The sequence below is a fragment of the Rhynchophorus ferrugineus genome, unplaced genomic scaffold, assembly GCF_030347505.1.
Source record: "Rhynchophorus ferrugineus isolate W39M unplaced genomic scaffold, kcgeb_rfMv2 rfM3, whole genome shotgun sequence".
Lineage (NCBI taxonomy): Eukaryota > Metazoa > Arthropoda > Insecta > Coleoptera > Curculionidae > Rhynchophorus > Rhynchophorus ferrugineus.
The window spans coordinates 28004766-28018260 of record NW_027472582.1 but is presented as its reverse complement, the minus strand read 5'-3'; the positions used below and the strand labels follow the sequence as shown (position 1 = coordinate 28018260).

The 13495-nt window shown below is 31.4% G+C and overlaps 3 protein-coding genes across 3 annotated transcripts; 1 reads left to right on the top strand and 2 right to left on the bottom strand.

The window, feature by feature from the left end:
• Positions 1–4084: 4084 nt before the first annotated feature.
• Positions 4085–6537, bottom strand: LOC143192645 (ferritin light chain). The gene is made up of 3 exons (XM_076398119.1): positions 4999–6537; positions 4826–4939; positions 4085–4752 (listed from the first exon to the last, which is right to left on the bottom strand). Exons 2-3 carry the CDS (start codon positions 4932–4934, stop codon positions 4151–4153), a joined length of 711 nt encoding a protein of 236 aa, XP_076254234.1. The 5' UTR covers positions 4935–4939; positions 4999–6537; the 3' UTR covers positions 4085–4150.
• Positions 6538–7703: 1166 nt separating this feature from the next.
• LOC143192649 (ferritin heavy chain) lies at positions 7704–8700 on the top strand. The gene is made up of 4 exons (XM_076398127.1): positions 7704–7869; positions 7931–8208; positions 8266–8403; positions 8470–8700. The coding sequence occupies exons 1-4, from the start codon at positions 7809–7811 to the stop codon at positions 8611–8613; spliced, it is 621 nt and encodes a 206-aa protein (XP_076254242.1). The 5' UTR covers positions 7704–7808; the 3' UTR covers positions 8614–8700.
• A 2420-nt stretch (positions 8701–11120) lies between these two features.
• Positions 11121–13495, bottom strand: LOC143193644 (ferritin light chain-like). Its single transcript, XM_076399970.1, has 2 exons — positions 13453–13495; positions 11121–11488 (listed from the first exon to the last, which is right to left on the bottom strand). Exons 1-2 carry the CDS (start codon positions 13493–13495, stop codon positions 11121–11123), a joined length of 411 nt encoding a protein of 136 aa, XP_076256085.1.

Here is a 13495-nt window from a genome sequence, read left to right as displayed (position 1 = left end):
CTAAATAAATGTCATCATATTTTCGTCACAATACAAAAATAAACTTGAACAGATTTCAAGCTATTAATATTGTATTTTGTAGTATTTGATAGTTCAATTTAGTATCAATGTTTCGTAGGTTACAACTTGTAATTTTTCCATACCTCTAGGTGGAGTTACATCTTTTGCCTTAATGACGATATCACCAAAAAATGTTTCAAATACTATTGTTTCAACGGGTATTTATTAGAAATATTATACACAGTTAAAATCCTGTTAGACGTCCGGGAAAACTGCAGAGTTTTATTTATTCTTATTCAATTTCAGTCAACTTTTCAACGGCAATTTATGGATATCGCGGATAGCAGCGAGATAGACCTGTAAGTTTCAACATTGGCGAGAATTTAAACATAATTGACAGGTTAACTAAAAAGTTCCCGGCCTACCATAGTAAAACACATTTTTTGGCAAAATTAGTTATTTTTATTCAACATAATTCACCCTACAACGATGATACACTGACTATAGCGACTCCCCAACTTTTGGATAACATTTTTGTAGTACGATGTGTCCTTTGCTTTAAAATTAGCCTCAGTTTCGGCGATCACCTCTTCATTTGACGAAAATGTCTTACCAGCGAGAATTCTTTTGAGATCTGAGAACAGTAAATAGTCGCTCTGGAATCGTATAGTATATTTCACAATCGTAGAAATAGTAGATCTGGAGAATATGGTGGATGAGGAAGCAATTCGAAGCCCAATTCATGGATTTTTGCCATCGTTTTCACTGACTTGTGACATAGTGCATTGTCTTGGTGAAACAGCAGTTTCTTCTTCTTCTTGAAATGCGGCCGTTTTTCGCCGATTTCGTCCTTCAAATAGTCTAATAACACCATATAATAGTCGGTGTTGATAGTCCTTCCTTCTTCAATATAGTGAATGAAAAATATTCAATGCGCATTCCAAAATACAGACGCCATAACCTAGCCAGCCGATTGTTGCTTTTTCCCACGCTTTGGGGCGGGTTCATCGTGTGCAGTCCACTTGGATGACTGTCAATTGGATTTCGAAGTGAAATGACAGAACTAAGTTTCATCCTTTGTCACATTTCGACGCAAAATCTCGGGTTTATTACGCTTGATCATCTTCAAATACTGTTCCGAATCATCAACTCGTTGTTGTTTTTTGACAAAAGTGAGCTCGCGCGGCACCCACTTTGCACAGAGCTTTCTCATACGCAAATATTCGTGAACGATATTATGTGCACGTTCAGTTGATATCTTTAGAGTGTCTGCAATTTCATTCAATTTCAATTTACGGCCATTAAAAATAATTTTGTGGATTTTTTAAATGTTATCATCGGTAACAACCTCTTTTGGGCGTCCACTGCAATCACCGTCTTCGGTGCTCATTTCACCACATCTAAACTTAGCATACCAATCCTTGATGGTTGATTTTCCTGGGGCAGTGTCCGGAAACTCGGCATCAAGCCAAGTTTTTGCTTCAACTGTATCTTTTTCCTTCAAAGAACAATATTTTATCAACACGCGAAATTCCTTTTTGTCCATATTTTTTCACAATAACAAAAGTTGCTTCACTCAAAATGCTATAATTCACAAACTAATAATCCGGAAGCTGTTAGGTTTATACACGCATCTTTTGAGGATCAGGGTTATCTAATATGGCTTTAATTCTAGTAGCGCCGTCTATGTGTCAGGCCGGAAATTTTTCATTTGACCTGTTACTTAAAATATATGCTTATATAATTCTATCAAAGTGAAATATCATCAATTCCAGGAGCCTCCTTAGGATTAAGGTTGTTGACAATTTCCATACGGCAATTGCCTCTGGAGCAGTAAGAAGGAACTTACCGATCCATCAAAGCAAATTCAGCAAATGGATTTTTTACTGTAATGTATGTTTATAATATAACTTTTTAGAATTTCTATTAAAAAATTATATTATTGCATTATAAGTGTTTTCGGCATTTTTGGCACTGCATATATATTAGATACAAGATGTCTAGAGAGCGTTTTTATTGGTTTCTTCTTGTCAAATTTTTAATAAAATAAAATAAATCGTCCAAAACTCAGCTCATTCATAAATTCTAGAACTTATGTATAAATTACCAAGTATATCGGAGCTCTATTACCGTATTTTTTATTTATTTTTATTTTGAAAATAACTACATAGTTTTCACGAAAATGAAAATATTATTTATTCAACGTTTTAGCCATGGGACACCATGGCAAAGGCCTGGAATGTACAGCGGGTGCGATAATATGCCCCATCCAAATATTTTCAATGCTTCCTTTACGGATTTTATTTATGAGATGGTACGTTATCATACTGTAAAATCACTTTACCATTTCCATTTTAGATGTTTATCGACAAATGCATTGTTCTGATGGATCATTTATTGTCGGTAGCGATCTCTATTAACTCTTTCATTGGTTCTTAAGAGTTCACAACATAGCACACCACCCTGGTCCTACCAAACACAGAACATTGTCTTGCAACAAAAACGATGTAGCCTTGGAGTCGATCAGGCGCCTTCACCAGGTCATAAAAATGATCTTAGGACGCTTAGGGTTCACAAAATATTAATCAACTTTTCATCACCCGTTTCTTTTCAATGGTAATGACTTCCCATCATACCTTTGAAGTAGCATTTCACAGACAATTTCCATTTCATTTAATTGATATGGCACCCATCTTCCCATTTTTTGGATTTTCCCCATAGCCCATAGTCGGTCGATAATCGCTTCTTGAAATCACGCCTCACATCTTTTAAAGCCAGTGCACGGCTCACCGTAACCAAAACGTTTCTACCAGCAAATAATGATTTCTGGCAACATTCTGCTTTTGATCAAATACTAAAAATAATGCGTGCCACCAACGCACGTTATTGAGCACGAAACATGACAGTTTCAAAGAGTTATAAATCTATGCCAGTGTTACTTTTGCAAAATATAACATAATATAGGTGTGAAGCTTGACGTCAGTATATTAAATATGTGTTAAATCATAACATTGCATACTTAAGCTTAGTGACATCTGTTAGAAAAACCGCTAATGACTTTCGGGTACTCTTGGTACCTATAAACCTATATAAATGGTTTTCTGCATAGCAATACCAACCCGCTACGGACCTCGACCTTTACCTCTTAAAAGCCAAGTGAGGCAGTAAACAAATAATTTTAGAGTCAGTTATAAAAATATAAAATAAATAATACTTAATTTTTACTACTATTTTCCATAATTACCAAAATTTGTGCAAAAAATCATATGATCAGAGCACCGATCTAAAACGTAGAGCATATTAGTTTATTTATGATAAAATAATATTTTGAAATTCCTTCTGTACAATTTATTGCAAAATGTTTTATTATTGTCTCTAAATGGCAGATTGACATAAAAATTTATTGGATAATTAATTTACTGATTATGTCAACTAAGTGTTATATTACATATATTAAAATACATTTAAAACATGTGACGAATATAAATATACATTATATCTATAATGTTTATTATTCCGTTGGAGCTTTGAAATAAATCAACATTAATAGTCAGTTCTCTAGAATAGGAATAACTTAGTTGTCTAAAACTAAATTAATTTTAGCTGTTTTTTTATTATATTTATTTATATAATTACTCATGTTTGCATTTATATATTTTGAATATATTATGTGAGTTTTACAGCAAAATTCATCAAAATACGGGCAAACAATGAAGAGTTGATAAAGCAATATAATTAATATATTATTATATTATAACATTAATGTTATTTTAAGTTTGATTATACAGTACACAGAGGTATACACTTTAGACAACTTTAACTCCTTCAGGCATTTGCGATATCAATTTTCGATATAAAAAATTTATGAGGATTGTGGAATGTAATCTGCAAAATAAATAATACTCAAAAATACTTAGATTTGGATTATTTTAACTGGTTCAAAGCGATCTTCAATGTAATGTTTACAGAAGTTAGTGGCAAAATAAGCGGGCAGATGGTTAAATTACTTACAAGTATATTACGAATATTTGAAAACTATTTTAAATAAGGCCATTATTTTTAAAACATTAAATACTTGAAAACATATGCTGCTAAATACTTTATTATGATTTAAAAATACATTTAAGTCACACTAATATAACTTTTCATTTTAGTATTTTCCAGATTGTAACAATTCGTCAAACAGGTAGACGGCCAAGGAAGCATCAGCGGTATCCAACATTTCACCTAAATCTTTAGTATATCCAGCAAGACTTCTTACAATATCTCTGTGCTTGTCAACAAATTCCTTCTCCATGTGGTGGGCAATTTCAGCATCATAGTGACCTTCAGTGTGGTCATCAGCATGTAAATGAATATCAAATACATCTCCAGCCAAATCCTTTTCCAAGTCCAGCGCCTTGGACAACGATAGGTATTCGCTAAGGTCCCAGTTAGGTCCTGGTTTAGGTTTGGCTTCGGCACCTGTATTTTCCTCTTCTACAAGATTTCTTGGGAAATTCTTGAAGTCCATAGAGCCTCCTCGAACGTCTAAATATTTGATCAGTTCGATGCCATCGTTCCATAAATTATCGGAATATTTTCTGTAGAGTTTTTCAAATCCTGGCCTGTTTTTCACATAATTACCGAAATAGGTGGACATTAACAAGAAATCGAATGATCTATATAATAATTGATTGGCATATTGTTGTAATTCAGGTTGCATAAAGTCTATAGCTCCGTATTTAGCATTACAGTTTGGTGTTCCAGGAACTACGAGTGAAAATATTTTGTATAACAGTTTGGTTTGGTTTAGTTTCACATATATAATATATTAAATATTTACCTAATTTACTGGACACAGAGTTACATGACCGATGGGTGTCTTTATAGCAAAGTTCTTCGGCACAAAGGCCTAAAGCCAAAAGAGAAGTAAATACAATGAAAGCTTTCATGATCCCTGAAAAAAAATTAGGAAATTACATACTTGTATAAATTTCTATATGATTCGTTTCTTACCTGGTATCTCGCCAGCGTAATCAGAAATAACTATTTGCTAAGAGGAATCCTTTTTATAATATTGTAGATATTAGCGCACGGCGTCGATGATTCTAATCGGGCGAATTTGCACACGAAATTTGATTCCCTAATTTTGCGTTCATTCTTCGAATATCATTCAGAGTTTTTATTTATGAGTACTTATACTAATAATTATTATGATTCTATATTTAGATAATTACGAAAATTTATGACGCATACAAACTAAGATGTAAACTAAATAATAAAATAACAAATTACTTGACAATAACACAATATTTTCTAATTTTAATTGAATATATTAGATACTTGCATAAGTTTTGATCTTAATAAAAATCAAAACATGAACGTCAACAAGTGTTAAATTCTGTAGTTTTGACATTACTCTACATAAAATAGAATTATGGAAAACTCAACACTGCATTTTCAACACTCCTTATTGTTGTGTCTTTATATTATAAAAACGCTCTTATTATTAGTGGTGTATACGTGTATACGTATATTTCGTTTATGATTTGAAAGTAGTTCAGATGCCTTTAATTATAACATTTGACATTTGTATATAAAGAACGGTTAGTTTAAAATAAACTATTGAAGTATTTCAGAAATGTATAGTTATGCCGCTCCATGAAATCTCAGTTATCAGTTTTCATTTCAACGATTTGAAAGTGACCAAAATCCAGCTCAAACACTCAATCTTTCAGACAGTCTCTAAATGAACAAAAACAGAAAAGAAAGATCTAGAAGCACAGACGACTGTTTGATTGCTTGTCATGGAAATGAAAAGTGTTTGAGTGTTTAAGTGAGAGTATTGCATTTGGCGAAAAAAAAAGTTGATTCCATGCGATTTTCCCAAGCTTATACAGTTATGGGTTACCTAGGGAGTTTTCGACGCGGAACATCCCAGGTAAGAAACGAAACATATAGAAATTTATACAAGTATATTATTTCCTAATTTTTTTCAGGGATCATGAAAGCTTTCATTGTATTGTCTTCTCTTTTCGCTTTAGGCTTTTGTGCCGAAGAACTTTGCTATAAAGACACCCTTCGGCCATAACGTTTTCCTGAGCATGGCCATGATTAGCAAAATTGACTCAAATTAGTAGCTGCCGTAACCCTTAAAGCTATTAGTGCAAATATCTACCGATGTCAATATACGGAAAATACTGGACCTACTGTTACAGCTGGAGCTCTGCCGCATCATGGGTACACACTAGACTAGCTGGCTGTAAAAATGAGTAGATGATAACACTCTTACACGACCAACATCATTTTTTCACCCACAATATTGCAATGTTTTCTCAAAAAGGGGGAAAATGTATACTAGAAAATTAAGGAAAATATTTTCATTAATATATGTTGTATCAAATATTCTGAGTCAGTATCTTATTTTATCTACGTAAAATTTGATGTCAATTTTAACAATTTCATCACTAACATTTCAGTTTTCAGATGCATATATTGTTTTTTGAAACTGAGTATCATAAAAGCAAATCACTTGAATGTTATCTCTTTACCTTCTATATTTTAGGCATTTAAATTTGGATTAAAAATATTCTACACTAGCAAGAAGAGTAAATATAAATACAGAATATTATAATTTGTAAAAACGATTCTTAGAACTATATTGAACAGTTAGTAGATAGTCCAGATTTTCAAACATTCATTGTATCACAAAATAACGAAAGAAGAACAACTTTATAAAGAGCAAGTTATATCTAACTGTTTCAACACACTAATAGTAGAACCATAGTAATGAAATAAAGTAGTAGAACAAAAATCACAGAAGCTGCGAAATATTTTTAAAATATACCATAACCAATTATGATAGAGATATTCAAATGGACAGAATAAATGAAACAACTATATATCTTATTATATGTCAAAGGAAATAAATTTACTTTATAACACACAAATCCTTGTAACCGAAGAGGTTTTTTTGACAGTTCGCTTTGGTACTGCATAATACCTTTTATTGGAAAAAAGAAATTTAAATATGGATAATTTTTGAATGAACCCACATGCCTCCACGATATCTGATGAAATAAACAATTGATTTATTTTTGCTCATTCGTCTAAAATTTGAAATGAACAAATGTTGATTTTGGTTGACTGGTTTAAAAGTTAATACTTATAGATGAAATTTTACGTTAAACTATCAACATTATCGACAATTTATCGATACTCATTGAAGAGTCACTGTGTATTATAATATTTTTTTAACATATTATATTAAAATAACACCAGGAATATTAATGTTATTACAATAGTCATTATAAATAATAGTTATGTTGAAATAATCTACAAAGATATTGAGTATATAAATATACACCCCCTATAGGTTACACCAAAAAACTTACACAAATATTATATATCTTATGAAACCTATATTTCCAGTTTCTATCACCAAGAAGGCTTATAAAGAAGTTAAAGTAAATTCAGTTGTGTCAGAAGGTGCGTAATATATACACCCTCGTATCCCTAAAGAATTGTAGAATATTATGCGTAATAAACTTGATATAAAATAAAATAAATAAAATATAAATATATGAAACTAAATGTATAGAACATAGAACACAAACCAAATTTGCACTCAGCATAAATTTATTTGAAAATATTACGCACCAAATTATAAAATAGAAATTAGAAGTGCGCATAACAATCTTATAAATACCGCTTATAAGTTATCGTCCGATTAGTGTTCGAGGATCCACCTTCTATGCCAGTGAGTGTAAAGGTATACTTGAAACGCCGAATTTTTTTTAGTTTCTGAAGATACCACCTTATCAAAGATGAAGCTAGTTACTCTACTGACGATTTCGCTTTTTGCTATTGCTTCCTCAGAACTAGAATGTATGTATAATTAATTATTTTATTTTACATTTATGAATTATCCTAATGATATATTATATAGGTGAACATAAATCCCCTAACGTTCCCAAGGACTGGCTGGATATGGGAAAACCCTGTATTCAAAAAGTTCGTGATCAAGTAACCGAGGAATTGAAAGCCTCAATGCAATATATGGCAATGGGAGCTCACTTCTCTAAGGATAGCATCAACAGACCAGGTTTTGCAAAACTCTTTTTCAGTGCCGCCAGCGAAGAGAGAAATCACGCCATTGAATTTATTAGTTATTTGCTAATGAGAGGAGAATTAACATCTGATGTTAGCAGTTTAATTAAAAGAAATGTAAGTATTTAAATTTAACGTTACCCCCAACGTTCTTAATATGTTATTTTCATCTAGCTTGTTCCTCAAAAAACATCTTGGAGTAATGCAGTTGAAGCTCTTAATGATGCTCTGAAGTTGGAAGCATCCGTTACGAAGAAAATACGAAGCATCATTGAAGTTTGCCAAGACGATCAAGCTTTTAATGATTATCATGTAAGTAAAAATAGTATAACCTGTTTATTTGACGTCAATATACATTAACGGCGTCTATTTATATAGTTGGTGGACTACCTATCATCAGATATCTTGACTGAACAATACAAAGGACAACGAGACCTTGCCGGCAAAGCTTCCACATTAGACAAGATGATGGACCAACATGGAATTCTTGGTGAATTCTTGTTTGATAAAGAACTCCTTTAATAAAACCAGAACATGCGTTAAAACAAATTGTAATATCACAATTATAACCCAATTATTTAGCAAATAACAAATAAAGAAGCATTCAGATATCCAAATTTCATTTCAAATATTTTACAAGCATTTTTAAAATTCATCCACTTAAAAATGTTCTAATCATATATAGTGGTATTTGCTATAAATGTTTTATGAATATATTATCAGCCATAGTGTAAATATAATTTATTTATATTTTTTATAAATACATATTTGCAGGAGGGAAAATATTTTGCAGAACATATGATTAACAGATGATTGACATTAAAATCGATTTGGGATTTGTAGAACTAAACTAGAGTTCCATCAAATCAAAATGTTATTAACTTGTTTTTAGCAATGATGATGATTAGCTGCTGGTGAAATGTTGGTACTATATTCCCAGCGTTCAAAACTTTCAATAATTCCTTCTTTTATATGATACAATTAGAGTAAATTATATATATATATATATATATATATATATATATATATATATATATATATCGAGGACCACCTTCCTGGGTGGTCTTTTGGAACCGAAACTGAATCTGTTCGGGGGAAGGGGGAAAACGAGGTAAACGCTCAAATTGTAAATGCACGTATGAGGTTTCACATACTTTATATCTCAAATAATCAGATATTTGTGTATAATAATATTACTGAGCTGATGTGGCCCTTATGATACCTTGGGTTTATATGAACTCGATAAGACATACGGAGGAAGTAATTGATAAATGATAGATCGTGAACCTGTTTAAGATTGGGAATTAATAGTTCAGTGATTGGCTTGGACGGTGACTGGACATTTCTGAGACAGACTGATGAAAGGGAAGACAATTAAAAGAATGCACATAATTAATAGAATATAACTACAGAAAATGAAATTGTACGGCGTGAAAGATTTGTGTGCACAGATATATTTGTAGTTGTTCAGAATTAAATATGAGCATTAAGTTAGAATGTACGAAGAGAGAATGTTTACTAACTGTTTTGTAGATATATTAAAGGTGTTGGACAGAATTCAGTGATAAGTTTTATCAAGAATAGTATACACAAGCAGTAACGGAAGAAATAAAATATACAGTGATTTCAAGAAAACTTGACTAGTAAACACACCATCGAAAAAAACAAGAACTAAAGATAAAAAGGTAAATATGCTCTCGAATGAAAGTAAAATACGTTACTTTGATATATAATTGTTAATTAAGTGGATTAGGCCTCCAGGGGGATACCACTACTTAAAAATATATGTCTAGAACTCTACCTCATGGGCGGTGGGGAAAAGAGTTCACTGTAAATATCATAAAACAACTCTAACCTACAAAACATTATACCTTTGTTCTTAATTCTAATTTTAGGTCTTTCGATAATCTAATAAATAAATATTAAAATAAATTATATTTGAAAATAGAATTTTTGTTTAATTATTTTCTTTAGATTATAATTTTTGTATGTTAAAATCAAAATGAACTAAAAATCAGAGTTGATGAGGGAACTTTGCGACGTTTTGGTGTTACAAATTTCGATGACGCTTATATAAATAAACCTTGAATAGACTAAATATACCTTTGGTCGTTTCCTTAAGTGGGAGGTGTTATATCGCGCCACATATATAGCCCTACCTTCAATGATTCTATATTTATAATTCCCCTAATTGTGTGATGAGTGAAACATCTAGACATATTAGAATGGATTTAAACCCTCAGTATCATTTTGTACGTACATTCAACAAGTCGCGAATTCTTTCTCTAATATAGTTTTTTATAAAAAATTTTATTTCACGTTCACATTCATATTTTATAATTCATTTCTTCATTCCTTCACTTTTCATGACTTTTTGTTCATGTTCGTTATTGTAATTGCAAATGTCCCCAGACCACAGTTGAAAACCCAACAACCAATACCAGTTCGGTTGAAGATATAAAGAACTACACAAATATATATAGAGTATAGATGATCTATCTGATATTATAGTTCCTTCAGTCGACAATATATGCTAATTTTATTGACTTTAATATGGCCTCACTATTTGTTATACACATAGTTTTATTTCACTTTTCTTTGGTTACATTATCTCGGTACTTAATATATAGATTATACACGGTACTTAATAGTGTTAGTATATGTATATGTATTCTTATCACCGCTTTTTTAAGCTCTGGTAAAAGATTCTACCTGTTTTTATAAATGCATGCTTTTTAATTTCCATGTTGAATCATATCAGAATTTTTAGGGAACTAGACATCTAATTAACCCTTTTGTATACTTTACTGTTGGTTTCCAATTTTCGTTTCCTCTATATTTTGTATTTTTAACCAGACTTCAATGTTAAATGGCATTATTTACACTACTCATGATTTCAAATGGATTTGGGCGTAAACAATCGCATACTAAGTAATAACAATTTTGAGATTATGGCACAAATATTATTTATTTAAAGACACGTTTTGGGAACAAACTGACTATATAATATTAAGGATATTTATGGATATTTAGTATTTTATTGATTGCAGCAGTTCATCGAAAAGATATATAGCCAGGGAAGAGTCAACGGTATCCAACATTTCACCTAAATCTTTCGTGTAACCATCGAGGCTTCTGATGATATCTCGGTGTTTTGAGACGAAAACTTCCTCTATGTGATGCGTAAGTTCAGCGTCGTAATGTCCAGACGTATGATCATCGGCATCCAAATGGATCTTGAATACTTCCCCAGTTAATTCCTTTTCCAAGTCCAAAACTTTAGACAATGACAAATATTCATTGAGTTCCCAGTTAGATTGTGGTGCAGGTTTAGCATCGGCGCCTACAACAGCTTCTCCCAATACACTTCTAGGAATATTTCCAAAATTCATGGAACCTTCACGGGCATCGAGCTATTTAATTAACTCAATACCGTCAATCCAGAGGTTATCGGAATATGGTCTGTAGAGCCTCTCGAATCCTGGGCGGTTTTTGACGTAATTACTGAAATAAATAGATATCAGCAAAAACTCAAAGGTGCGATAAAGTAACTGGTTAGCGTACTGTTGTAGTTCTTTTTGCATGAAATCAATTGCTCCATATTTAGCATTACAGGTAGGTGTTCCAGGAACTGAAATCAATGAACTGAATATATTAAAAACGTTTACAAAATATATACCAAATATTTTGAGATAAAAATGGTTTTAAACCTTCAATTCTTATGCTGTTATGTAAAAAAATGTTAAAATAAGTATAATGGTATGGTAGTAAATTCATGGCCAGCGTCATCATGAATAACTCTCCTATCCGACGAGCCCTTTTTTATTAAATATATTAAATATATCACCCGACTGGGCTGTTGAGGATTTCATTCGGGCGAAGTTGCACTCGTAAAAAACGTATCTGCACTTTTTCTGTTTACTAGATTGTACTAGAAAAAAACAATAGATTAATATAGACAAGATTTGTCAATCAAAATATTATATATATTATAAATTTTTATTTTTTATGTCTACCATAAATCCGCAGTCTTGATAGTTGTATGACGTATCATCAAACTGAATTATAGTATTTCGATGATTTAGCTCTTTGCTTTACAGTTTACTTGCTTCTTGGAGGGAACCTAAAATCCTTTTCCTTTTTCCTTTTTATCATTCTCAAAACTTTTAAGAAATATTATAAATAAGCAACAGATATATATATATATATATATATATATATATATATATATATATATGTATTCATCAAGAGCAAACATGTGAATGTATTCCTTATGAATCAACACAGCCATACCATCGGCTTAAAATAACGCTTTAACCACTAAAACCATCGAGTTTTTTAAATTATTTATACATTTTTATAAGTTATTATAAAATTGATATTGATATATGCATTATAAAAATATATTTTCCATTAAAATAGGTTTGAACCAGCCTGGTTGTTTGCGCTTCCAGTTCAATAAGTCGTGACTTCTTTCCATAAAACCTTGATACATTACACATTAAGATTTCTAAGTTTAATCAAATAAACTGTGATATCATTCTAACTATTTACCGTACTGGAGGCTTCAGATAGTATGAGATCATCATCAAAATACTATGGCAGAAGAAATGTTTATGTTGAAGATCCTCAAACAGAAATAATTAGCTCTCTTCATTTTAATCTTCAATATATTATTTTCAATAATACAACGAGTCCAATAGGAAAATCTGTAATTGATATGATCACCTAAAAATAGGTTTTGTTTGCGCTTCATCACATAAAAATGCGTAATTCAGAATGAAAAGAAAAGCAAAAGCAATTCAAACTGGCTCAGAAGTATAGCATTAATCTGGAATATTAAAGGCATCCATGATATGTTGATGGGTAATATATCAAACCAACGATAGGGTAAACAGGTAAACCGGTATAAAAGCCATTGTTCACCCTATGATTATAAATTCAATGTTTAAAGTTCTACTTTGGGATATTTAATAATTTCTAAAGATTCATCAATATGTTAATTTCAATCAATTTAAAATCTAATAGTAATTGCTCTGACTCATCTTATAATAATCCGATTTATTTCTCTGAGACGTTCTACGCCAAATTGCCAAGGTTTTTTGTTTTCTCATATGCGAATATATAAGTTTCCGAATATATTAAATAGAATATCTAGAAAAATTACACCATAAAACTTAACCAACTCTATTTAGATTGAACATAATAAAAAACCGGCGACAAAATTTGCACTCGATATGTTTAGACCCAAATATGTTAGAAAATATTACGCACTGAATCATAAATTACAAATTGGAAGTGTGCAGAATAATCTAATAAATTACCGATTATATATTACTGTCCGATAGTGTACTCTCGTACCTTCCCTTCTGCCTTCTTTTTCCCTACCCACCTTCTGCAACAT